Source organism: Saimiri boliviensis, chromosome 13, assembly GCF_048565385.1.
Source record: "Saimiri boliviensis isolate mSaiBol1 chromosome 13, mSaiBol1.pri, whole genome shotgun sequence".
Taxonomy (NCBI): Eukaryota; Metazoa; Chordata; class Mammalia; order Primates; family Cebidae; genus Saimiri; species Saimiri boliviensis.
The window spans coordinates 68,964,287-68,991,598 of record NC_133461.1 but is presented as its reverse complement, the minus strand read 5'-3'; the positions used below and the strand labels follow the sequence as shown (position 1 = coordinate 68,991,598).

The window sequence follows — 27,312 nt, the reverse complement described above, 5'->3', positions numbered from 1 at the left end:
CAGCGGTCGGTTGTGTGTGCTTTGGTGTCTCCAGGGCCTAGCACCACGCCGAAGACAGAGCTGGCGCTTGGAGGGTCATTCCGTCTGCTGCCACTGAGGCCTCCGCTACTTCCCCCTCGCTCCTCCCGGCTGCCGAGGCCCTGCAGCCCAGGTTCCCATTCAAGCGTCTCTCCTCCGTCCCCGCCTCCAGCCACCCAGACGAAACTCCTCCAACGGCCCAGCCTCCAGCTCCTGCTCGCACTCCACGGTCCTTCCTCGGCCCTGCCCCCGCTTCGCTATCCGCCCCACTCCAGCTCCCGCTTACCCTCCAAGGTCCTTCCTCGGTCCCGCCTCCAGCCACACCCCCCACGCTGCGCCATAGGCCCCCGCCTCCAGCTCCTGCTCGCCCGGCACTGCCCTCCCTCGGCTCCGCCTCCAGCCAGGCCCCCACGCTGCTCCGTCGGCCCGCCTCCAGTCACGCCCCCCACGCTGCTCCGTCGGCCCCGCCTCCAGTCACGCCTCCCCACGCTCCTCCCGTTCGGCCCCGCCTCCAGGCCAGGCGGAGGTTGAGGCCAACCTGGGAGAGGAGACGCCGACGTCAGCGCGCCGGCACTGGGCTGGCGGAAGGGACGCCGCGTCGGGAGCGTGGGCTCCGCCGTGAGCCGCGGGTCCACGGCGCTGCCCGGTGGCCTTTCCTCGAGCCAAGCGCGCTTCCAGAGGCCGCCAGTCGCCGCCCGCCCGCGCCTGCGCAGCGCCCGGGGCCAAGCAGGCGACGCCGGCGGCCATGGCGCACCGCTGCTTGCGGCTGTGGGGCCGGGGCAGCTGCTGGCCCCGCGGCCTTCCGCTGCTCCTAGTGCCTGGCCGCGTGGGCCCGGGCGAGCGGCCCTGCCTCCGGACGGTGAGTCCTGCCTGGGCGCCCGGCGCCCTCCACCCGGCCTCAGGCCCACTTCCGGCCCCGGCGAGAGGGCGTCAAGGTCACCGGCCCCCGCCCTCCCGCCGCACGCGGGCCGTCCTTGTTGAGGGCCCCGGCGCCCCGCGCTGTCTCTCCGCAGGCCCCGGGAGCGCCGGTTCGCGCCCTGCCCTGCCTGTGGGATTCGAATGTAGAAAACGCGCCGCTCCGGTGGAGCCGGGTCTTCGAGCTTCACCAGGGCGGCTGAAGTCTCGAAGGTCATGTCGGCTTGGTGGCCGTCCTTGTCCCCGCTTTCGTGGCCCGGGAGCACCGAACGAAGGCGTCTGCGATTTTGAGTCAGCAGCACGAGGACGATGTTGTCTAAAGGACAGGTTTTGGAGTCGGGCTGCCTAACCTCTCCGAGCCTCCGTGTTTCCTTTCCGTCTGTTGAATGGGGCCACTGCTGGCATTCCAGGACTGGCAGTATTAGCTATGATTATTAAGAATGTCACCTTTTCAGAGCAGGGTCTCTGTGTTCGTTGCGTATCAGGGCTTGCTCTCAGCAGGAGGCTCTTGGTTGGTAGCCATCCCTCTAGAGACACACGGTACCTAATGTGTGTTTCTGACATAATAGTGTGTTGACAGAACCGTGGCCTTGTTCTGTCTCAAGGAAAGGGTCACGGGTCGATTAGTCGCTCACTGTTTTGGTGACATGGTTCCTCAGCCTTGCACTCGTGTACGGGTGGTGGTTGAGGTCCCCGGGTCGGCCACGGGAACCTGGCTTGGCTTCCTGCTAGCCTAGCACCCCTGAGGAAGTCAGCTAAGCTTCTTCACTGTTAGGGGTGATAGGCACGGCGGGGGCTCAAGCCTGTGATCACAGCACTTAGGGCGGCAGAGGCGGGAGACTCGCTTGAGTCCAGGAGTTGGAAACCAGCCTGGGCAGCATAGTAGGCTGTCATCTCTACAGTTTTTTTTTTTTTTTTTTAATTTGTATTTTTTTTAGAGATGGGGTTTTGCTTCGTCGCCCAGGCTGGAGTGCAGTGGTTCAAACATGGCTTACTGCAGCCTCAAACTCAAGCGATCCTCCTGCCTCAGCCTCCTGCTTATCTGAGACTACAGCCCCGAGGTTGATTTTTTTTTTTTTTTTATGAGACGGAGTTTTGCTCTTGTTGCCCAGGCTGGAGTGCAATGCTACAATCTCGGCTCACCGCAACTTCCCGCCTCCAGGCTTCAAGCGATTCTCCTGCCTCAGCCTCCCGAGTAGCTGGGATTACAGGCCTGCACCATCACGCCTGGCGAATTTTTTGTATCTTTAATAGAGACGGGGTTTCTGCATGTTGGTCATGAACTCCCGGCCTCAGGTGATCTGCCTGCCTCGTTTTCCTAAAGTGCTGGGACCACAGGTGTGAGCCACCGCTCCCAGCCACTGTGATTGAATTTTCAAAAATTTTTGGGTGGGGCCGCGGTGTCTTAAGCCTGTAGTCCCAGCACTTTGGGAGGCTGAGGTGGGCAGATCATCTGAGGTCGGGGGAGAGACCAGCCTGACCAACATGGAGAAACCTCGTCTCTACTAAACATACAAAGTTAGCCCTTGGTGGTGCATGTGTGTATCCCAGCTACTCGGGAGGCTGAGGCAGGAGAATCACTTGAACCTGGGTGGTGGAGGTTGTGGTGAGCTGAGATTGTGCCATTGTACTCCAGCTGGGCAACAAGAGCTAAACTCTGTCTCAAAAAAAAAAAACAAAAAACAAATTTCTGGAGAGATGGGGTTCACCATCTTGACCACGGTGGTCTCGAACTCCCGGACCCAGGTGATCCTCCCACTTCCTCTTCTCAAAGTGTTGGGATTACAGGCCTGAGGCACAGCTCCTGGCCTCTATCGTTATTTTTTTTTTCTTAAATTATCTTGGCTCGGTGGCTCACACCTGTAGTCCCAGCAACTTGGGAGGCCAAGGCAGGTTGCTTGGCGTGGAATGTTGACACTCCAGTGAGCTGTGATTTCATCGTTGCACTCCAGCGTAGGTGACAGTCAGACCCCGTCTCTTTAAAAAAAAGGGTAGGGGAGGGAGAATAATAATACCTGCATATATGACTTTTACTCTTTGAGGCTCTCTTGTCAGTCTTAGATCAATTTCTTCACTGTGATCATACCATGCTGCCTGTCCTTTTTCATTTTCCTGCATTGTACCTATTTCCGTTTTGCCAAGCATTGATTCCTGTCTTGCTGTGTCGCCCTGGCTGGAGTGCAGTGGTGCGATCTCTGCTCCTGCAACCTCCGCCTCCTGGGTTCAAGCGATTCTCCTACCTCAGCCTCCCGAGTCACTTGGATTATAGGCACCCGCCACTATACCTGGCTAAATTTTGTATTTTTGGTAGAGACAGGATTTCACCATGTTGGCCAGGCTGGTCTCAATCTTCTGGCCTGAAGTGTTCCACCCCCCTCATCCTCCCATAGTGCTGGGATTACAGGCGTGAGTCATCCCACCCAGCCGGATTCCTTTTATTTTGCCACTAGTGAATATTGGACTCAGACATGCAGTTCCAGGTAGGGATCTGCATTGTGAGCTTGCAGTTTTATGTTAGAAGTGTTACCCAAAGGTCTTCCTTTTGAGCGACACTATTGTCCCTGTGAATCTCACTCAGATATATAAGAAAGTCCTCTGTGCTCACAGCTATAGCTGATTGATGGGGGGAGCGCCTGATAGATACTTTCTGGTACTCTCTGAAGATCTGCCTGGTGAAACCAGGCATTACTGTGCTGTCTGTGAGCAAGTCTGATAGGACAGGTTTTCCTTTATGTTCTTGCTACCATTAACAGAGACAGAAGTACTGCATTCATGGTGAGGTTCCTGGGGAAGAGATTCTGATGTATTGAGAGATCAGTTCTCAGGTGTGCCCAGAGAAATAAGACTGATGATAAAGCAACTGAAAAGTGCTCTTGTTGTCAAACATAAAGGCTAATGCTCCAAAATGAGGCGCTCTCAAGTTAAATTTTGTGAATTAGTATTTCACATTAGTGCTTGAGTGATAGATCTCACATTACTCCTTGAGTGATAGACACGCAGAGCTTGGATTAGATATGCAGAGAAGAAAAAGTTTCATTGATGATTTCTTTATAGAATATAACCCCAGTGTTAAATTCAGTCACAGTTATTTCTAGGGATATTCCATGTCAACACAGTTGGTAAATAGAGCCTGAAAAGGGCTTCTCAGTCAATGTTTATGGAGTGCATACAGTGCCCAGTTCTATACTAAACTTTATGGTGATATAAAGACTTGCTTTATATGGTACTATGGTTTGAATATGGTTTGAGTTTGGCCTCACCAAAACTCATGTTGAAATTTGTTCCCGATCTTACGGTGGGGGCATTGAGAGGTGGGGCCCAGTGGGAGGTGTTTGGGCCATGGGGGTGGAGCCCTCATGAGTGTCTTGGTGCTATTCTAAAGGTAGTACGTGAGTTCTGTGAGCTGTGGGGAGACTGGCTTAGTGTCAGGGACTGTAGGTGGTTATAAAGTAGAACTTCCTCATGGCATGTGACCGCTTTGCCATTGACCTTCTGTCACCATGTTTTGATGTAGCACCTTCTCTTGCCATGTTTTGACCTAGCATGTGACCCTCAATGTAAGCCCAGCACCCTTCTTTCTCCAGCATGCTGTTTCTCCTAATTCCCTGCTTACAGAACTGTGAGCTAGTAAACCTTTGTAAATTACCCAGCTTCAGGTACTCTGTTCTAGCAGAACAGAAAGGACTAAGATGTGGTGATAGGAAGATCCCTTCATATTACCTCTGCACCATTCCTGTTCCCTGTACTTAGAGCTTTTGTTTTGTGACATTGTTATGCCATAGTGTAACTAATTTGTCCCATGACTTTCTCTGCTTTGTTTCTGTGCCTCTTAGGGGTTGGAACTGGTTCTGATTCCCCTTTGGACACCCCAGTGCTTGACAGCACCTGGCCTAGATTTGTTGACTTGTCTAACTTGAGTAACATTTCATTTTAATCTACATCCTTAATGGATTTGGCATTGAAAAAAACTCTTCTATGTTGCCTTCTTATCTGTTACCAGTGGTTATTTCATAGGCCAAGTGTTCTGGTGGTTTGGGAGGGTGTAACACAATATAAGCTCCCAAGTCTCCCAGGCCAGTATTGCACTGAGATAAAAACAGTGTTGGTGTTCCTGTCCTGTTTTGCTGTGTAGAATTGGGTATTTATTTGAAGTTAAATCATCTTATTCTTTTTTTTTAATTGACATTTTTATTCACAAACCATTCTTCATCTTAAGTGTGCAGTTCATTGGTTTTTAACATATTCACAAGGTTGTGCAGCTATCATCACTGTTCCTAATTCCAGAACATTTTCAGCACTCCAAAAAGAAGCCCTGTGACCATTAGCAGTCACTCCTCATTTCTCTATAACCATTCCCCCTGCCCTAGGCAACCACTAATGTATCTCTCTATGGATTTGCCTATTCTAGATATTTCATATAAATGGAATCATAATATGTGACCTTTTGTGTCTGGCTTCTTTCAATATAGTGTTTTCATGGTTCATCCATGTGTCAGTACTTCATTCCTTTGTTTGGGTGACTGGTATTCTCTTGTATGGGTATACTACATTTTATCTGTTCATCAGGTGGTAAACATTTGTGTGCATACTTTTGTGTGGATATGTGTTTTCAACTTCCTTGGTTGGGGTGGCATTGCTGGGTCATATGATAACTCTACGTTGACCATTTTGAGGATCTGTCAGACTGTTTTCCAACATGCCATCACCATTTTACATTCTCACCAGTACAGTGTACAAGGCTCCAGTTTCTCCACATCCTCACCCACACTTGTCTGTCTTTTTGGTCATACTGAGTGTGAGGTGGTTTTATTTGGTTTTTATAATTTTTATAATTATAGTTTTATTTTTTTTTAAATAGAAACTGGTCTGGCTGTGTTGCCCAGGCTAGTCCCAAACTCCCGACCTCAGGTTATCCTCCTGCCTCAGCCTCCCAAAGTGCTGGGATGACAAGTGTGAGCCACCTCACCTGGCCAATTTTGTGATGTTTTAACCATAAAGGAGGCAAATGATAATGGATGTCAATCTGTATACACTTTACTTTGAACATTCCCATCTGAATACACAAATTAGCCAGACATAGTGGTATATGCCTATAGTCCCAGCTCCTCTGGAGACTGGGGTAAGGGAGTCACTTGGGCTCTGGGAGTGGAGGTTGCAGTAAGCTGAGATTGTGCCTCTGCACTCCAACCTGGGTGACAGAGTGAGACCCTGTCTCAAAAAACAAAACAAAACAAAACACATTCCCATCTCTATTTAAAAGCCACTTACCTTCCTCTCCCCTTGTGGTGGAAATTTTCACTTTGCAAAAGGTACGATTACTTGAACTTTTCACCTCCTAATAGGAATATATCTCCTCAAAGCTTGTCAAGAGGCTTTTAATTGTGCAACTAAGTTTGATAGCCTCTTCAGTTTGTTTACATTATGCTTTGATTTACCTAGACTGTATTTACAAACAACTTTTTAGCAACATATGTTATATAAAGCAGAAATGTATCTGTAGTGGGACTTTCTATTAATATGATTTTCACCAGTATGACAATATATCAGATATCTTTAGAAAATGTTGCTGGTATAAGGATTATCAGTGATGATGGGCCCTGACTTAAGTCATTGAACTAAGATACAATTAGTGTTATGTTTAAAGGCAGCACTGCTCTGTAACTTCAGGCAAATACCTTGTAGTATAATGGATCCTGCAAATGAGTCAGCATGAAGCACACATTTGCCATGTCAGGATTTGTCCTTTTTTCCTTTTTTTTTTTTTTTTTTTTTTTTGAGTTGGAGTCTTGCTGTTGCCAGGCTGGGGTGCAGTGGTGTGATCTCAGCTCACTGCAACCTCCGACTCCCTGGTTCAATTGATTCTCCTGCCTCAGCCTCTCAGGTAGCTGGGACTACAGGCGTGCACCACCACACCCAGCTAATTTTTGTATTTTTAGTAGCGACCCGGTTTCACTGTGTTGGCCAGGATGGTCTTGATCTCCTGACCTTGTGAACCACCTGCCTAAGCCTCCCAAAGTTCTGGGATTACAGGCGAGAGGCACTGTGCCTGGCCAGGGTTTCTCTTTTGAGTGCTACAAATTAAACAAACATCATCAAAGTGAATGTATTGTCACATAATTATAACTGGACTGCAATTCTACATTATGTCTGATTTTGAAATATTCTTGTTTTCTGGACAATAATATATGTCCCCTGGTTCTTTTGCTGGAATAGTAGCCTAGTGTTAGGTAACCTTAGTCCCCAGTAAGGGAGTCATTCTGTGTTACTTTGTAGCCATCTGTGGAAGATAGAGATCTTTTACCTACTTTATGACCAGGAAATGAAGCTCTTTTAAATTTTTTATCTTGATATAACCATGCTTTTATTTTTATGTGATGTTGCAGCTTTATCGATATGTTACAACTCAAGCAAGGGACAGCAGAAATTCTCTTTTGACAGATGTAATTGCTGCTTATCAAAGATTCTGTTCTCGACCGCCAAAAGGTAAATGCTTAGGTGTGGCCGTAGTGTTCTACATTCTTAGGTTGGGTCTTCTCTCTCCTTCTGTAACCAATTCCCCTGCCTCTACCTTCTCTCTGATTACAACATTGAAGATAAGTCATCTTCAAATGTAACACATTTGTAGATAATGAAATTGGTATGCGAAAAGGAGACATTTTCCTTTAACACTTCGGGTTGTGAACTCTTATTTAGACTTTGATGTGCTTGTACACAAGAAACGGTCTGCTTTTAACTTGTGCTTTTTTTTTTTTTGAGATGGAGTTTTGCTCTTGTTGCCCAGGCTGGAGTGCAGTAGCGTGATCTTGGCTCACTGCAACCTCTGCCTCCCGGATTCAAGCAGTTCTCCTGCCTCAGCCTCCCAAGTAGCTGGGATTACAGGCGCCTGCCACCACGCCCGGCTAATTTTTTGTATTTTTAGTAGAGACAGGGTTTCGCCATGTTGGGCAGGCTGGTCTTGAACTCCTGACCTCAGGTGATCTGCCCTTCTCGGCCTCCCAAAGTGCTGGGATTACAGGCATGAGCCACCACACCTGGCTAACTCGTGCTTTTTAATGATGCATCAGCTGCTTTGAAAACAAAATGAACCCAAAACCTGGTGAATTTTAGTTTGAAGATGTGTATTTTTTTTTCCCTTTTCTAACAGGATTTGAAAAATACTTTCCTAATGGAAAAAATGGAAAAAAAAATAGTGAACCTAAAGAAGTTATGGGAGAAAAAAAAGGTACCTTTTGACAAGATTATATTTGAATTTTGTGTTTTCCCCTTATATATGATGGTGATAGTTTCCTATCTGAACAAAGAAAAGCGTTATCAGGCTGGGAATGGTGTCTTACTCCTGTAATCCCAGCACCTTGGGAGGCCAAGGCAGGTGGATTGCTTGAGTCCAGGAGGTCAAGACCAGCCTGGGCAATGTGGTGAAACCCCATCCCTACTAAAAATACAAAAAATTAGTTAGGCATGGTGGTATATACCTGTAGTCCCAGCTACTTGGGAGCCTGAGGTGGGAGAATCACCTGAGCCTGGCAGTGAGCTGTGATAGCACTCCTGCACTGCAACCTGGGCAGCAGAGAGACCCTGTCTCAAAAAAAATAAAAATAAAAAAATAAAGTTATAGTAAGTCAGTTGTGAAGCTGTAGGTTACAAGTACATATAAAATTCTATAGACCTTATGTGTCATTTCACCCTAATTTTCTGTTGATATTTTCTTGTCATTTTGCAAACTGAGGTAATTTAAGGCCACCTTAGAGGTATTGACTAGTCAAACTAAGCATATTTGGTATATTCTGGCACGTAATTTAAAGCTCTGAGAAAAGTCTTAGAAATCTAATACATGCAATTTGTTTGATACATATTGTGTTTAGGGCAGTGTTTTAAAAATTGCTCTTCAGAGCAATACCTCACCTTAGGGATTCAGAGAGACTTTCTTAGAGCTGGGTGGCTGGGGGACTGAGTGAGCTCCAAGCCTCCTGTGCCCATTTCATAAGGGTGATAGCATTTAGCACCATGTGTTGCACATGTTGGTATTCAACTGGCATCCTTGCTTTTTAGGGTAATGTAAGGAAAACTATAATTCAGTTATTGGTTTTTTTTTTTTTTTTTTTTTTTTTGAGAAGGAGTCTTGCTCTGTCGCACAGGCTGGAGTGCAGTGGTGCAATCATGGCTCACTGCAACCTCTGCCTCCTGGGTTCAAGTGATTTTCCTGCCTCAGCCTCCCGAGTAGCTAGGATTACAGGCACGTGCTACCATGCCTAACTTTTATAATTTTAGTAGTGACAGGGTTTCAATATGTTGGCCAGGCTGGTCTTGAACTCCTGATCTCATGTGATCCACTCGCCTCAAAGTGCTGTGATTACAGGCATGACAACTGCACCTGTCCTCAGTCCTTGTTTTTAAATGTGCTTGTCATCTAGTTGGAGAGACAGATACATGCCCAAAGAATGCAAAGGAATGAGAGCCAGGGGACACAGGATAGGAGAAGTGCTGGTGTGGGCTGGTGATAGCCCCGGGGTTCTAGATTAGAGCAGTGCCTACGGTTCTCCCAGTGCCTGCTAGTACGTCTTTGAGTCTTGGTGTGGGGGCCAAGTAATGATAACCCATAGGAACTGTTGGGTGCCTTTTGTGTGGACATTCCTTTCTCCCTGAGTGGTGTGAAATGTTGCACAGCTTTAGTGGTGTGCTTACTGCCTGCTTCCCAGTCCTGGGCCTCATTGTAGGTGCTGAGACTTGTGCACATCATGCCTGTCTCAGACTCCACTTAAGACAGAGGTGCAGAAGCTCCTCATGTGCAGCACAGAGGAGTGAATGTGTCATGAAGCCACATGTCACATAGCCACTGAGGATGACCAGGAGGCTGTTACACTAGAGGGGTCGCTTCATGGTCACTGAAGACATGAGAAGAGTATTTGGGCAGGGTACAGTGGCTCATGCCTGTAATCCCAGCACTTTGGGAGGCTAAAGCAGATACATCACCTGAGGTCAGGAGTCTAAGACCAGCCTGGGCAACATGGTGAAACTCCATCTCTACTGAAAATGCAAAAATTAGCTGGGCGTGGTGGCACATGCCTATAATCCCAGCTACTTGGGAGGATGAGGCACAAGGACCACTTGAACCCGGGAGGTACATGCTGCAGTGAGCTGAGATTGTGCCATTGCACTCCAGCCTGGTGACAGAGTGAGACTCTGTCTCAAAAAAAAAAAAAAAGTATTTTTTGGTCTTTGAGAGATGGAGAAGTGGCAAAAGAAAGGAAGATGTTGGCATCATTGACTACATCGGTTTACTAGGGCTGCTGTCACAAAGTAAGGGATCACACACTGGGTGGCTTAATCAACAGAAATAATTAATGTGGTTCTGGAGGCTAGAAATCCAAGCTCAGGATGTCATCAGATTTTGTTCCTTCTGTGGGCTGGGAGGGAAAGGTCTGTTCTAGGTTTTTAGATGGTGGCCTGTCCTGTGTCTTTATATCATCTTCCGTCTGTGCCTGTCTGTGACCAAGTTTCCCTTTCTTTTTTTTTTTTTTTTTTTGAGACGGAGTTTCGCTCTTGTTACCCAGGCTGGAGTGCAATGGCGCAATCTCGGCTCACCACAACCTCTGCCTCCCGAGTTCAGGCAATTCTCCTGCCTCAGCCTCCTGAGTAGCTGGGATTACAGGCACGCGCCACCATGCCCAGCTAATTTTTTGTATTTTTAGTAGAGACGGGGTTTCACCATGTTGACCAGGATGGTCTCGATCTCTTGACCTCGTGATCCGCCCGCCTCGGCCTCCCAAAGTGCTGGGATTACAGGCTTGAGCCACTGCACCTGGCCCCCAAGTTTCCCTTTCTATACGACCAGCAGTTATATTGGATTAGGGCTCTCTGATGACCTTGTCTCAATGTGATTATCTCTGTGAAAAACCTTTTTCCAGATAAGTCCTTGTCCTGAGGTTCTGAGGACTAGGACTTTCCCATAAGGATTTTGGGGGGCACAGTTCATCATCTGACTCATTTCAGATTCCTGCAACTAGTTTTTTGTGGGTGTGTTTTTTTAGCCATTTGTCAAAACTGTGGGCTTTCCTGAAGAAGAAAGGGAACAATGTATACTTTGGGGGAAGTAGGAAAGGGAGTACTTACTTTTGTTTTGTTGCTGTTGTTTTTGAGATAGGGTCTTCCTGTTGCCCAGGCTGAAGTGCAGTGGTACAATCACAGCTCACTGTAGGCTCGAACTCTAGGGCTCAAGTGATCCTCCTGCCTCAGCCTCCTATGTGGCGGGGACCACAGGTGCATGCTGTGGGATTTGTGTCTCACAGAGCATAGATCGTATTGTGCCTGGCTAATTTTGAATTTTTTTTTTTTTTTTTTTTTTGTAGTGGCAGGGTTTTGCTTTGTTGTCCAGTCTGGTCTTGAACTACTGGGCTCAAGGGATTCTTCTGCTTTGGCCCCTGCAAAGTTCTGGTATTACAGGCATGAGCCCCTGTGCCTGGCTAGCACATACTTTTTTTTTTTCTTTTCCTTCCGTAGTCATTTCTTTATGAAATATTAATCTTTGACAATAAATATAAGAAGAAAAGCAACAAACAAGAGGCAGTGAATTTGTATAGTGGATGGGAAACTGCAGGCCAAGGCAGGCTAGAAGTTCTGTGACTCAGCAGCATGTTCTGTGGGACCGCCAACAGTCTACAGTGGGATAGTACACTCATCTTTTCTTCTTCTCCCAAAGGTCTCAAACAGCTTACATGGGAGGCTGAACGTGATGACTGATCTAATTTTTGCCCTCCAACCATTTTTTTTCATCTAGCTCTCTGATTCCGTACATTCCAGACATCTCAGGGGATTTGTAATAAACTTTCAAGATGAAGGGAAATTTCTTGCTCATTGTTTGCCTAAAATCTTGGCTTCTGTGCATCTTGTTAAACAAAAAATATGCTCCAAAAATGCCTAAAAGTTCAGCTACCAAAACCCCACTTTAAAGATCTTCTTTGCTAGTGGTTCCATAGTACGGGCCATCCTCAGGTGCCTGCAGGGGAGCTAGCACATACTTTTAAACTTTGAGTGGGGACTGAGGAATTTGCATTCCAACTCTGTCACTTATTCACTGTCCCCTAACACTGCCACACGTTATCCAACAAGTTACTTAAGCTATACTTTCTCCCTCTGTGAATGGGTATAACAATTCTATAATTTCTTGGGTTATTGTGCATATTTCATGAGATGAGGACAAGTACAGCCCTTGGGAGCCTCCCTGATTGGTAAGCTTTGTATTTGTATTCCTCCTCATAGTGCTTCACTTAGTAACTGATCAGCCGACACAGTGTATTCAGCAATAAGGCTTTTAATTAAACTGGTATAGATGAAGACATTGCTGAGAGAGCTAAAACCTTGCCATGCTTCTGTGTGTGCTCTTTGTTTATGAACAGAATCAAAGCCAGCTGCTATGGCACGCTCTTCTGGAAGAGGAGGTGGTGGTGGAAAACGAAGTGGCAAGAAAGATGATTCTCACTGGTGGTCCAGGTTCCAGAAGGTTTGATCCTATACAGTGTGTGAATTTTGAGGTTACGATGGTAGCCCAGAGAAGGTTGGGAGGCATTATTAGTGTTGGAGGGATAGATCGTATTGTGAAATTTTCATTCTTCACAGAAGCTGTCTCCCTCTATTCCCAGGGTGATTTTCCATGGGATGACAAGGATTTCAGGATGTACTTCCTCTGGACTGCTCTTTTCTGGGGTGGAGTCATGTTTTACTTCCTGTTCAAGAGATCCGGGAGAGAAATCACTTGGAAGGACTTTGTCAATAACTACCTTTCAAAAGGGGTAGTAAGTATTTGATGGGATTGGTGGCTGTTGTGGTTCAAAGGTGAAACCCAGCAGATTAGACAAAAGAAGTGACAGCAGATTAACCTGGCTTGTCCATTGTAAAGTTGTTGAGAACTACTGCAACCAGGGAACTCATGTTTATACCTGATATCCCCATATTTACCCCCAAATCCTTTTATTTCACTACCTCCTAGAACCAGGTTTTGGAACCACTGCTTCTGACCGTGGTCCTGGGAGTCCTCTGCTTGTGCCCTTTTCTCATGTACCCTCAGCTGCCTCTTCTCTGTGCTCTCTGTGCCAGTCTCTCTGGGCTCTTTGTGGGTCTTTACTATGTTTAGTCACCTGTGGGGTTTGGTAGCTAATGAGAGAGTGTCAAGTTAGAGCAGATGGTGCACTAAGGGAGGGCCAGGTGGGCACATGGTCCCTGCCGTTGCTCTGTCTGCGGAGCAGCCTTTGTTACTGCCTGCTGGGCTTGCCCGTGTGGAACTGTATTCGCCACAACCAGTGGGAAATAAGTAAGGCCATGTTTCAACATCTTTAAGATGCTATTGATTGTTAAGACACATGGTTACTAAGACAAATCTAATAAGATGCTGATGAAATTATGACACGCCATCAGTTGTAAAGTGGATCTCTATTTCTGATGTTAAAATATGAAAAATGTGTGTCTTAGAATTGATGCGGTGTAGTGATAGTCAGAGAACAAGGATTAGGCCTACTATGTAGCCTTGGGGAAACTCCTTAACTTCTTAATACTTGGGTTTTTCATCCATGAAATGGATAAAGTAAGGCAGTATTAATACTGAGGTAGTGTAAAGAATTAAATGAGTTCTAGAGGTTTACAGAAAGGTAAGGAGTAAGAAATGGTTATCCAGTCAGATGGGCAGCTGCTACTGTGCTAAGAGCTGAATTTGACAGATTAACTTCAGTTTGTGTTTCCCTTGGAAGCTGCAAACCTTCAGTGGACTCAAGTTCCAATAATACTTAGATCAGACAGATCCTGCCTGTACCTTTGTCCTGTGGGTAGGGAGATGGGTTCCTGTTGCTTCCTTATACCATTATCTTCCCAGAGTCTTCTTATCTAGTCAGATTTTTGAAACGTGTTTATCTCATGAAAGTGAGGATGAGAATTTTTTTTTTTTTTTTTTGATATGAAGTCTCACTCTGTTGCTAGGCTGGAGTGCAGGGGTGCGATCCCAGCTCACTGCAGCCTCTGCCTCCTGGGTTCAAGCGATTCTCCTGTCTCAGCTTCCTGAGTAGCTGGGACTATAAGCACATGCCACCACACCTGGCTAGTTCTTTATATTTTTAGTGGAGACAGGGTTTCATCGTGTTAGCCAAGTTGGACTCGATCTCCTGACCTTGTGATCCACCTGCCTTGGCCTCCCAAAGTGTTGGGATTCCAGACGTGACCCACCGCGCCTGGCCTTTTTTTTTTTTTTGAGACGAAGTCTCTCTCTGTTGCCCAGGCTGGAATGCAATGATGCGATCTCAGCTCACTGCAACCTCTGCCTCCAGGGTTAAAGCAATTCACCTGTCTCAGCCTCCTGAGTAGCCAGGATTACAGGTGTGTACCACCACCCCTGGCTAATTTTTTTATTTCTTGTAGAGATGGTGTTTCATCACATTGGTCAGGCTTGTCTCATACTCCTGACCTCGTGATCCTCCCGTCTTGGCCCAAAGTGTTGGGATTACAGGCTGAGAGCCACGGCACCCAGCTGAAAGTGAGGATCTTATACGTGTAACTCTCAGATGTAGTAGGGACTCCCACTCAGAAGCTGCTCAGAGCAGTGGTTATTATGTGTGGACTGGGCTGCAGCTGTCCTTCTGAATGGGATGGCAGGTCCTCGAGGCTGCTTCTCTGTAGCTGTAGCTCCCTCTGACCGTTTGGCTCTTTGGCATCAGTCTGCTGTCTCCCCAGCAGGTGTCTGTGGGGCGGAGCACTGCCAGTCATTCCTCTCTGACAGAGACAGCCTTTAGAACAGTTGCTTCCTGATTCCAGCTCCTCTGGGATTGCTCTGGGGCCCCCTTGCTTTCTGTTTGTCGTTCTTGCCTCCAAGACTTGCTGATGAAGCAAGCAGCGGGAAATAAGCACATCCCAGAGGGCCTGTGCTCCTAAATCCATTATAGTCCTTGGGATGTGGTTTTTAACAGTGTTATTTAGAATCCTATATAGACCAGCCATGGTGGCTTATGCCTATAATTCCTGTACTGTGGGAGGATCACTTGAATGTAGGAGTTCAAGACCAGCCTGGGCAACACAGGGAGACCTCATCTCTACAGAAAAATACAAGAAAAATGGCTACTTATGGTGGCTTGTACCTGTAGTCTCAAGGAGGCAGAGATAGGAGGATCTCTTAGGCCCAGAGAGGTTGAGGCTGCAGTGAGCGATGATTAGACCACTGCACTACAGCCTGGGTAACAGAGTGAGATCCTGTCTTGAAAAATAAAAATAAAAAAAGAATCTTATATAATTAAGATATTCAATTAAACAAGCTTAAACTATTTTATATTTATAGAGTGACAAAAATTAAAAAGTCTTATACTACCTAATGTTGGTATGTCCTATAGAGCAATAGACTATGTGCTATAGAGCAATAGTAATATTTTGCTCATGACAGTGTTAATTTGGGAGCCATTTTGGAGAGCAATTTGGCAATATCTAGTAAAGCTGAAGATACATATACCCTGCAACCCAGCCTTAGTATATCTACAGGTATGTATCCTGGAGAAATTTTTTAAAGATGTACCCATGAAGGTAGATATGGGAATGTTTATAACAGCATTGTTTGTGAGAAATATGTAACAGCCTAGCTGTCTATTAATAGAAGGATGGATCAGTAACTTGGATGTCCTCATAGCATGGCATACCCGGCAGCATGGAAGTGTCAGCTTGTGTAAACTTCACATATGCAATGTTGGAGAGAAAAAGAAAGCTGTAAAAGGATACTTATATATAAAACAAGACTTTTTTGAGATGAAGTCTTACTCTGTCGCCAGGCTGGAGTACAGTGGTGTAATCTCTGCTCATTGCAACCTCCAACTCCCAAGCCATTCTTCTGCCTCAGCCTCCTGAGTAGCTGAGATTACAGTGCACGCCACCACACCCAGCTAATTTTTGTATTTTTAGTAGAGTCGGGGTCTTACCATGTTGGCCAGGATGGTCTCTATCTCTTGACCTTGTGATATACCTGCCTCTGCCTCCCGAGGGCTGGGATTATAGGTGTGAGCCACCACGCCCACCAAAAAGACCATTTTTAAAGTTTAAAAACAGGCAGAAGGGAATTTGCATATCATGTAGGGTTACCTACATGTATAAGGATGTGGTTTGGGCAGCACAGCCCCTAAGTGAGAGCATGGTCCCCTTTGGGAGGGGCCATGCCTGGGAGCTTCCACAGAGTTAGAGGTGGAAACGTGGGGGCATCCTTATCTGATTCTTACCTTGTATGGCTGAAGCATCATGTGTTTTTTTTTTTTTTTTTTTTTTGAGACGGAGTTTCGCTCTTGTTACCCAGGCTGGAGTGCAATGGCGCGATCTCGGCTCACCGCAACCTCCGCCTCCTGGGTTCAGGCAATTCTCCTGCCTCAGCCTCCTGAGTAGCTGGGATTACAGGCACGCACCACCATGCCCAGCTAATTTTTTGTATTTTTAGTAGAGACGGGGTTTCACTATGTTGACCGGGATGGTCTCGATCTCTTGACCTCGTGATCCACCCGCCTCGGCCTCCCTAAGTGCTGGGATTACAGGCGTGAGCCACCGCGCCCGGCTCGGCATCATGTGTATTTTAAATGAGCTTAAAAGAGTATCTCAAGTATTTTCTCTGAATTTATGTTTGAATTTGTTTTTAAAATTCCAGGTAGACAGACTGGAAGTCGTCAACAAGCGTTTTGTTCGAGTGAACTTTATACCAGGAAAAACTCCTGTTGATGGGGTAAATCATTTTATTAATTGATATGCATTGCTTGTAAATTAACTTTTCAGATTTAAAACTGAAAGGAAAAAACCTAGGGGGCCCTCACGTTGTAGTAGTTAAATGCACCAGATATATCAGAACTGGGCAGTGTGGCGGGGTGATTTCACTAACATCAGTGGGAACAAATATGTTGTTTATGGATTAGTGACAGAGGGATTGGGTCAGTGTTTTGTTTTGTTTCTGATAATTATTTTGACTACTTTTAGGAGACAATGAAATCCCAGTTTTCAGTATTCCAGAATAGTCTATGACTTTTCAAGACTGAGAAGCAGTTGTTTGATTAGGAAGAGAAATTAAAATCTCAGTTGCCTATGTTTTGAGACAGGCTTTGTCAAATTAGTTTAAAAACATCCCCACCATCTCCCAACCCTTTTGTGATACTATATTATTTTAATTTTCATTTGATTTTCTATTTTAAAAATAACTTGTATTTCTTCTCTGACCAGTCTGGACTATGCTTCCAGAGACCCCAGAGTGAGCTGAATGCATTGAGGGAATTCTGGAGGGAAGGGGGAGAGATGAAGCTGAGGCTCTCAGGACCTGCTAGGCTCCTCGAGGATAATTGTGTTTAACCATTTTCTAGCCATCCCGCCTTGACAGGGCAACATTTAAGGACAACTAGAAGTGATGGTGACCCTATCTGTCTCATAGCATGTCAGCAAATGTCAGAGTATCTGTAAAGTCACAGGGCTCTGGTGTTGCAGTCACGTTTAGGAAAGGTATTTTAATTGTCTTGATTTCCCCTCATTCTGTCTACCTAATGATGCAATGCCTATTACTAACCATGCGTTCACCCTCAGACTTTAGTGCTGGAAATTAAGTTGGCACTCCCTCACAAGGCCAGTAGGCAACGTGTATTCAGCAGTGTGGGAAGCATGCACATACCTATCCCTCTGCTTCTAGGAGGGAATCCTAGGGAGAGAGTAGGGATGTGTGTGAGATGTCTCTCCAATGATGTCCTCTCACACATTGTCTATACGTAGCAAAAAATGAGAATGAACCTAGCGGCCCATGCCAGGCACTGGATTAAGACAGAATCCTCGTTCCTTGTCTGTTTCCATGCTGAGCAGTGTTTCCTGGAGGCAGTGCTGTCCCTAGGGGCCATTTTGACATCACCAGAAACTTGTTTTCTAGTGTTGACATGCTTAAGCATTTCTGTGTTGAAATTTATACTATTGTATATAAAGTGCTTTCTTTATATTTCTCTTTTATATTACAGTTAAGGTTTGTATTGGCTTCTTTTCAAAACTGTATTTCAAGATTGTAAAAATGACATTGTACAGTCTTGAGGAACAGGCTTGAAATGCTGTTGTTGTTTGTGTCTGAGCGTTGGGGTCATGGATGCCTTTTCTTTCCATATGTGCATATCCTGAATTTTTATAAAGAATGTATATTACCTGCTTACTAAAGACTTCTTGTTTTGAGCTTTCAGGAACAGATAAGATTTTCAGTGTCTTGCTGTGAATGGAGCAGCAGTATTAATCATGTGCAGTGCTCCACACACACAGGCTTTAGCCTCACATCGGTTCTACTCTTGACTTGTAGGTGGCTTACCTTCTCTATGACAGTAAAAAAGGGCTTAACGCTTAAATGAGATAGGGCCAGTCAGTGGTGGTTTTCAAATTTTAGTGTACATAAGAATTATCTGGAAAGTTATTAAAACTTGAGTCCTGAGAACCCCACCTCCACAAAGGTTCTTATCTAAATTGTGTTCTGAGAATCTGCATTTCTAACATGCTGCTGGGTGGTACCATGCTGCTGGTCCTGGGTTCCACTGCTGTGATAGGAGCCAGGCATTTGGCCTATTGCCTAGGTAATAGCAGGGGCTGAGTTGGGGAATGTTCCATCCTGCGTGGTTAATGTGGTTTTGGGCCTTTGTAACCATGTGAATTTTATATCTTTGTCAGTGAATAATTTACCAATTACTATTATTATTATTATTTTTTTAAGTAGAGATGGAGTTTCGTTTTTTTTTTTTTTTTTTTTTTTATATATAAGAAAGAAAAGAAGAAAAAAGAAAAAAAGAGAGAAAGGAAGAAAAAAAATGAAAAGAGAAAGAGGGAGAGAGAACGAGAGTCTTACTTTATTGCCCAGGCTAGAATGCAGTCTAAAAGTGGGTATTAAAAACCTCTTTTATGCCAATAATTGTACTTAACAATGGAGACAAGAAGGAATAAGGGAGGAAAATAACAAACAAGCAGCCGACCAATGTTTCATTTCAACATGTGAAATGCTGTGTAATTACTGAGGAGTGATTTACTTCCAATTATGTAGTCACTGTTAGAGTAGGTATGATGTGGTACTGAGAAGAATGTATGTTTTGTGGATTTGGGGTGGAGAGTTCTGTAAATGTTTATTAAGTTTACTTGTTCCAGGTCTGAGTTCAGGTCCTGGATATCCTTGTTAATTTTCTGTCTCGTTGATCTGTCTAATATTGACAGTGTGATGTTAAAGTCTCCCACTATTATTGTGTGGGAGTCTGAGTCTCTTTATAAGTCATTAAGAACTTGCCTTATGTAACTGGGTGCTCCTGTATTGGGTGCATGTATATTTAGGATCATTAGCTCTCCTTGTTGCATTGATCCTTTTTTTTTTTTTTTTGGAGACAGAGTTTCGCTCTTGTTACCCAGGCTGGAGTGCAATGGCGTGATCTCGGCTCACCGCAACCTCCGCCTCCTGGGTTCAGGCAATTCTCCTGCCTCAGCCTCCTGAGTAGCTGGGATTACAGGCATGCACCACCATGCCCAGCTAATTTTTTGTATTTTTAGTAGAGACGGGGTTTCACCATGTTGACCAGGATGGGCTCGATCTCTCGACCTTGTGATCCACCCGCCTTGGCCTCCCAAAGTGCTGGGATTATAGGCTTGAGCCACCGCGCCCGGCTGCATTGATCCTTTTACCATTATGTAATGTCCTTATTTGCCTTTTTTGATCTTTGTTGCTTTAAAGTCTATTTTATCAGAGGCAAGAATTGCGAACTCCTGGTTTTTATTTATTTATTTATTTATTGCTCTCCATTTAGTTGGTAAATCTTCCTCCAATTCTTTGTTTTGGGTCTTTGTGTATCCTTGCATGTGAGATGGGTCTGGATGCAGCATACCAATGGGTTTTGGCTTTTTATCCAATTTGCTTGTCTATGTCTTTTGATTGGGGCATTTAGTCGATTTAAATTTAGGATTAATATTAATATATGTGAGTTTAATACTGCCATTTAATGCTAGCTGGCTGTTTTGCCCATTAGTTGATGTAGATTCTTCATTATGTTGATGGTCTTTACCTTTTGGTATATTTTTGGAATGGCTGATACTGGTTGTTCCTTTCTATGGTTAGTGCGTCTTTCAGAAGCACTTGTAAAGCAGGCCTGGTGGTGATGAAATCGCTGAGTACTTGCTTGTTCAGAAAAGATTTTATTTTTCCTTCACTTATGAAACTTAGTTTGGCTGGATGTGAAATTCTGGGTTGAAAGTTCTTTTCTTTAAGGATGTTGAATATTGGCCCTCACTCTCTTCTGGCTTGTAGGGTTTCTGCTGAGTGATCTGTGAGTCTGTTAGGCTTCCCTTTGTGGGTAACCTGACCTTTCTCTCTGGCTCCCCTTAGCATTTTCTCCTTCATTTCAACCCTAGTGAATCTGACGATTATGTGCCTCAGGGTTGCTCTTCTTGAGGAATATCTTTGTGATGTTCTCTGTATTATATGAAGTTGGATATTGTCCTGCCTTGCTAGGTTGGGAAAGTTTTCCTGAATAATATCCTGAAGAATATTTTCAAGCTTGGATTCATTATCTTCATCACATTCAGGTACAGCTATCAAACGTAGATTAGGTCTTTTCACATAGTCCCATATTTCTTAGAGACTATGCTCATTCCTTTTTACCCTTTTTTCTCTAATCTTTTCTTCTCGTTTCATTTCATTGAGTTGGTCTTTGACCTCTGATATCCTTTCTTCTGCTTGGTCAATTCAACTGTTAAAACTTGTGCATACTTTGCGAAGTTCTCGTATTGTGTTTTTCAGCTCCATTAATTCATTTATATTCCTCTCTATTGTCTATTCTCGTTAGCATTTCGTCAAACCTTTTTTTCAAGGTTCTTAGTTTCTTTGCATTGGGTTAGAAGATGTTCTTTTAACTCACAGAAGTTTCTTATTATCCACCTTCTGAAGCCTGATTCTGACAGTTCAGCACACTCATTCTCCATCAGGCCTTGTTCCCTTGCTGATGAGGAGCTACGATCCCCTGAAGGAGGAGAGGCATTCTGATTTCGGATGTTTTCAGCCTTTTTGCACTGGTTTCTTCCCATCTTTATGGATTTATCCATCTGTCGTCTTTGTAATTGCTGATTTCAGATTGGGTCTCTGCGTGGACGTCCAGCTTGTTGGTGATGATGTTATTTCTGTTTCTTTGTTTTCCTTCGGTGGACGTCCCTCTCCCACAGAGCTGGACCTTCCCGGGTTCAGCTGTGCTTGCTGTGAAACTCAACAGTCAGCGTTTCCAATTGCTGTCTTTTTGTGGGGGTGGGACCAGCCGAGCCCCATCACCTGGCTCCCTGCCTTGGAGCCCCCTTTTTTTCTCTTCCTGATTGAACGGTCGATTCCCTCCCAGGTGCCCCAGTCGCCCGCTGAAAAGGCACCGGGATCTATGCAATTTCCCGTGCTGCGACTGCGCTAGCTGAAACAGCAGCGCTGAGATTCGTGGCGCTTTCTTGCCTGGGAATCTCCCGGTCTGGCTCCTGGCTTTAGTCCCCGTTTCAATCAGCTGAATGGGCAACTCTGCCTTTCTGGAGCTCCAAATGCCAACTAAAAGGGCACTCAGTCCCACATACTCTGCAGTGAGAACCGCTGCTCTGGAATGCTGGCATAACAGCCGTGCTGGCCAAAAGAGTCATGCTGGTGACCCATGGGGCTCCTCTGCTGGGATTCTCCTGGTCCGTGGGCGTCCACTCACTCCCTGCGCCTTCACTGGGAGCTGCAATCCTGAGCTGCTACTAGTCGGCCATCTTGGATCTCTCTCCTACGTTATATAAAATGTACTCTTCATCTTTTATTTTTAGATATGTGGAGAGAAACACCAGAGTAATGTTCCTCACTCAGTAACACTGGTGGGAAGAATATGGGATGACATGTTGCTCTGTTATGAGGGTTTTATTTTTTTGTTTTTTGTTTGGAAATGGAATCTCGCTCTGTCACTCAGGCTGGAGTGCAGTGACACAGTCTTGGCTCACTGCAACCTCTGCCTCCTGGGTTCAAGCCTCTCAAGTAGTTGGGCCTATAGGCACGTGCCACCATGCCTAGCTAATTTTTTGTATTTTTAGTAGAGACAGTTTGAGACCATGTTGGCAGGCTGGTCTCGGACTCCTGACCTCAGGTGATCTGCTGCCTGGGCCTCCCAAAGTGCTGGGATTACTGGCCACTGTGCCCAGCTTCTCTAGTGAGTTTTATATTATAGACTTACTATTTTGATTTTTAAAATACTAAAAAAGAAAAAGATTATTGCAAGTTTAAGGAGAAACAAAGTTTTTTTGTGCAATAAAATGGAGCTAATACATGCACAGTGCTTGAAATGGAGTCTTGTAGCTAGTAAACTCCATACATATGAGCTATTGTCGTCAGTGTCCTCATGGTTGTGCAAAGGCAATGTGACATTGTGGTTAGGATGGTGGTTCGGGAGCCAGACTCTCTGGGTTCAGATCCTGGCTTCTTATTTCATGTGTGACCATGAGCAAGTTTTCTCATCTGTAGAATGGGAACAGGAAGAGTCAGGGCTCATAGTCAATGGACACAAGTACAATAAGAAATAATCATGTGCTGGTTGGTAGAATAGCCTTGACCTGGCCCCCTCTGGTGGGCTCTCTGAAGCTCCACAGCTCTAGGGAATAAAGAGGGAGTACCTGGCATAGATAGCAAGGCACATCTGTACCAGTTGTACAGTGGTGTGCGGTGTTCAGATGAACATCACCACCAGTAATGGCACCTGCTTCTTAGAATGGGCCTCAGGATTGAATGAACGAACGCAGCTAAAGGGCTCAGAATGACGTCTGGCACTTAGTACACACCCAGTAAACATTAGCTCTTATTGCTGTATCACAGTAGTTTTCAGTTTGGGAATAGGGAGCTAAAATACCTAGGAAATGGAAGAAAAGGAAAATAATGCTTATTTATTGGCTGGTTGGTTGATTGATTGATTGATTGATTGAAGGAGTTTTGCTCTTGTTGCCCAGGCTGGCGTGCCATTGTGCAACCTTAGCTCACTGCAACCTCCACCTCCTGGGTTCAAGCAATTCCCCTGCCTCAGCCTCGCAAGTAGCTGGGATTACAGGCATGCGCCACCACGCCTGGCTAATTTTGCATTTTTAGTAGAGACAGGGTTTCTTCATGTTGGTCAGGCTTGTCTTGAACTCCCGACCTCAGGTGATCTGCCTGCCTTGGCCTCCCAAAGTGCTGGGATTACAGGTGTGAGCCACCGCGCCTAGCCAAGAATGCATATTTATTTTAAAAACGATTACATTTTCAATTGGATTTTTTATTATGTTTTTTCAGTTTATAATTTTAGAACCACTGAGATATTGCTGCTAAAGAAATGCTTATTTGCCAAGAATTGCCAAGTGTTCTCAATGAGTAACATTTAATCACCACATTATTAAAGCCAGTCTTTTATTATTGCTTTTCTTTAATTTATACATTTCAGTATTTCTGAAAAATTCTTAAAAAGTTGAACCCTTTAGTGAATTGAACCTTTTGGTTTCACTTCATTCTTAGGATATTTGCTTTTTTGTTTTTATAGCAATACATTTGGTTTAATATTGGCAGTGTGGACACCTTTGAACGGAATCTGGAAACTTTACAGCAGGAATTGGGCATAGAAGGAGAAAATCGGGTGCCTGTTGTCTACATTGCTGAAAGTGATGGGTAAGAGGTAGTCTTAAAATACAACATTTTGGAGACTGTTTACTGTGCTGCCTGTGGTTCACTGTGTTCTGTCTCTGGGTGCAGGGCTACACATTATATTCTCACACAGGCCTTTCTCAGTTTGGCCAGATTTAAAAAAAACTATTAATAACTCACTAGTTTCGCACATGACTTCATTTTCTACACATTTCTACTTAACTTGATTAAGCAGTGGTTTAGGGTATTAACATTCAATGCATTGACCTTTGGTAGGATAACATAAAGAACCGCTTTGTATCAAAGACTGGCATTCCTATCTTTGAACTGTCATTTATGTTTACATGTCACAGAGTTTTCCAGGATTTTTAGGTAATTTTCTCTTGTCAGAACTTCTTTGAGGGTTGTCTTTAATGAGGCCATGTTAGTAACCCCACTTAATTCTGGGCAGATGCTCCATTTATTGTAAGAGTTGGTTGCCATGGAGCTCATTTGGGAATTCTATTGCCTTTGAAGAACACTTGCCAGTTACCCTTATTTGCATTAAGTGCAGAAGGTATACCTTAATGTAGCTGTATATATATTTATATTGATACCTTGCGAAACCTGGATGTGAGCAGCCAGTCCTAACCTGTGTTAAACCTGTGTCCCCAGCTCTTTTCTGCTGAGCATGCTACCCACAGTGCTTATCATCGCCTTCTTGCTCTACACCATTAGAAGAGGGCCTGCTGGCATCGGCCGGACAGGCCGAGGGATGGGTGGACTCTTCAGTGTCGGAGAAACCACTGCCAAGGTCTTAAAGGATGAGATTGATGTGAAGTTCAAAGATGTGGCTGGCTGTGAGGAGGCCAAGCTAGAGATCATGGAATTTGTGAACTTCTTGAAAAACCCAAAGCAGTATCAAGACCTAGGAGCAAAAATCCCAAAGGTGAAATGAGCTTTCATAAGATTAACTTTTGAAGTGTTTCTTGATCTCTGAAGTTATAATTTTATGAAGTTTGATTACTTATGATAGATCGCTTTTTTTCTGTCTTTTCTCTTTCTCAACTTACTAGGCTAGCCTCTGCCCAACTTGGTTTGTTTTGGGTCAGTTGTTTTATGTGAATGTGTTTTCTTGTATATAGTGTTTGTATTCCTGAAAATATCTGAGTTACCTCCTCTTGAAGACTTCCTTGATTTGCCTTCCCTCTCCCTCCAGTCTGATATAGATGCCCCATCTCTCAGCAACCGTAGGCCTGCTGTAGCTACCTGAGCATGTCACACTCTGCTGTCACCCAGTGTCCCTTCAAGGGATGTGTGTGGACAGGACACATGTGCTAGCACTAAAGTTCACGGCACAGGATCCAGACGGAAGGAGACAGCACTCACTATCACCTTCCTCTTTCCAGCAAATAAACTCATGCCCACTGTGCTAGCGATGGGCTGTGCCCTACAGGGCTTCAGTGGAACAGTAACTTCATATTTGTTAAATGGATCAGCTATTAAGTAAATGAATAAAAAGGTATAATTCTTTTTAAAGTATTAATAAAGTTTGCTTTAAAGGAATCCTTTGGTCCATTAATAAAGTTTACTTTAAAGGATTCCTTTGGAAAGAGAATCATTGTTTCCTTGATATTTATGTCCTGCTTCTATGGATAAAAAGTCATATTTTATGAATTTATAACTTACTGTTACTTAGTACCCATTTGCATCACACCTAGGTGTCTCTACAACATAATATAACAGTTGTGCAGGGCTGGGCGTGGTGGCTCATGCCTGTAATCCCAGCACTTTGGGAAGCTGAGGTGGGTGGATCATCTGAGGTCAGGAGTTTGAGACCAGCCTGGCCAACATGGTGAAACCCCATCTCTACTAAAAATACAAAAAAATTAGCTGGGCATGGTGGTGCGCACCTGTAATCCCAGGTACTCAGGAGGCTGAGGCAAGAGAATCTCTTGAACCAGTGAGCTGAGATCTCACCATTGTACTCCATCCTGGGCAACAAGGACAAAACTTGGTCTTAAAAAAGAAAAAAAGTTGTATGTTGTTTGAGCAAACATGTTCTTTCTTTATAGTTAAGTGCATCATTGGTCTTTAGATTTCTACTTCATTTGTGGAACTTTTAAAGAAGAAAATAAGCAAAATTTTAAAAATATCTTAACGTTTAATTACAAAGCCTAGAAAATTATCATTTGACCATATTATCCACCTCTTCACACACAGTATTTGGATATGGTAGCATGGTAGTATGTCAATTTATAAATAAGAGAGGATACTGTTTGTGGGTAGTTAGTAGAAATAAAAACAAATGCACAGTTAGGTTTTAAGTTGCATGTTCCACCATGCTAAAAATGTATTGATTTATACATGAAAGTAGAAGTCAGTAATTGGGTTTATTAATTATTCTAGCTCAAAAACCAATTTTACTTGTAAAGAGTAAAAAGAATTATATAAATCAGGAGTGTAGTGTTTGTGTCTTCTTAAATTCTTTAAGTAAACCTTAGTGGATTTATTAGTACATTCCTGGACTAAGTCACCCTTTACATACTGTTAGACTAAAGGTCTGAAAAACAGCACTAGGAAAAAAAGGAAATATTTTAAATTTCACATTCTTACCAAATTTTTTGAAACAATTATTTTTATAATCTTTTTTTATTCTTACTAATATACAAATGTTCTACCATAGCTCATATGTTTGAGTAATATTTAATATATATCAGTAGGATTTAGACACAGAATTATACCTTGGAATTCTTTGCGGATACACAACTTACTTTTCTGAAATTCTCATTAAATATAATTTCTTTTTTTGTATCTGAAGGGTGCCATTCTCACTGGTCCTCCAGGCACTGGGAAGACACTGCTGGCTAAGGCAACAGCTGGAGAAGCCAATGTCCCCTTCATCACCGTTAGTGGATCCGAGTTTTTGGAGATGTTTGTTGGTGTGGGCCCAGCTAGAGTGAGTCTCATTCTGTTCTGATGGTACAACTTCTTTACACCCACCAGTTCCCCTCAGATGGGAGGACTTGCTGGAGATGGCGCTGCCCCCTGGAGTGCTAGAGTGACCTCTCAACAGTCTGTGGCCTGAGCTTCTCTCTGGTCTAATCCTTCAGCAAAGCCTGTGACTTCCACTCCACCTTCCCTCGCACCCGCTAGGACTGCAGTCTGCTACCTATATTAGACCAATTTCAAGAATTGATGGCCAGGTGCTGAGGCTCATGCCTGTAATCCCAGCACTTTGGGAGGCTGAGGTGGGTGGAACACTTAAAGTCAGAAATTTAAGGTCAGCCTGGCCAACATGGTAAAACCCTGTCTCTATTAAAAATACAAAGGGCCGGGCGCAGTGGCTAAAGCCTGTAATCTCAGCACTTTGGGCGGCTGAGACGGGTGGATCACAGAGTCAAGAGATCGAGACCAGCCTGGTCAACATGGTAAAACCCCGTCTCTACTAAAAATACAAAAAATTAGCTGGGCATGGTGGCGCGTGCCTGTAATCCCAGCTACTTAGGAGGCTGAGGCAGGAGAATTGCCTGAATCCGGGAGGCGGAGGTTGCGGTGAGCCGAGATCGTGCCATTGCAATCCAGCCTGGGTAACAAGAGCGAAACTCCATCTCAAAAAAAAAAAAAGACAAAAATTAGCCAGGTGTGGTCACATGCCTATAATTGCAGCTGTTTCAGAGACCGAGGCAGGAGAATCTCCTGAACCTGGGCAGCAGAGGTTGCAGTGAACCAAGATCACACCACTGCATTCCAGCTTGGGT

General features: G+C 44.6%; 1 protein-coding gene and 1 pseudogene across 2 annotated transcripts in view; one reads left to right on the top strand and one right to left on the bottom strand.

Moving 5' to 3' along the window:
* Positions 1-620: 620 nt before the first annotated feature.
* The window catches only part of AFG3L2 (AFG3 like matrix AAA peptidase subunit 2), a 52,168-nt gene continuing 25,476 nt past the window's right edge, over positions 621-27,312 (top strand). Inside the window, exons 1-9 of one of the 2 annotated variants that reach the window (XM_003924912.4) lie at positions 621-877; positions 7,317-7,416; positions 8,078-8,155; positions 12,327-12,430; positions 12,570-12,722; positions 16,580-16,654; positions 23,472-23,596; positions 24,227-24,500; positions 26,373-26,510. In XM_003924912.4, the coding sequence (XP_003924961.3) occupies positions 764-877; positions 7,317-7,416; positions 8,078-8,155; positions 12,327-12,430; positions 12,570-12,722; positions 16,580-16,654; positions 23,472-23,596; positions 24,227-24,500; positions 26,373-26,510 (1,161 nt within the window). In that variant the 5' untranslated portion in view covers positions 621-763. Of the gene's footprint in view, positions 878-981; positions 3,414-7,316; positions 7,417-8,077; positions 8,156-12,326; positions 12,431-12,569; positions 12,723-16,579; positions 16,655-23,471; positions 23,597-24,226; positions 24,501-26,372; positions 26,511-27,312 lie in introns of those variants that run through there. The other variant, XM_074383784.1, reaches the window with a different exon arrangement.
* LOC120361630 (protein CEBPZOS-like) lies at positions 11,508-11,931 on the bottom strand (annotated as a pseudogene).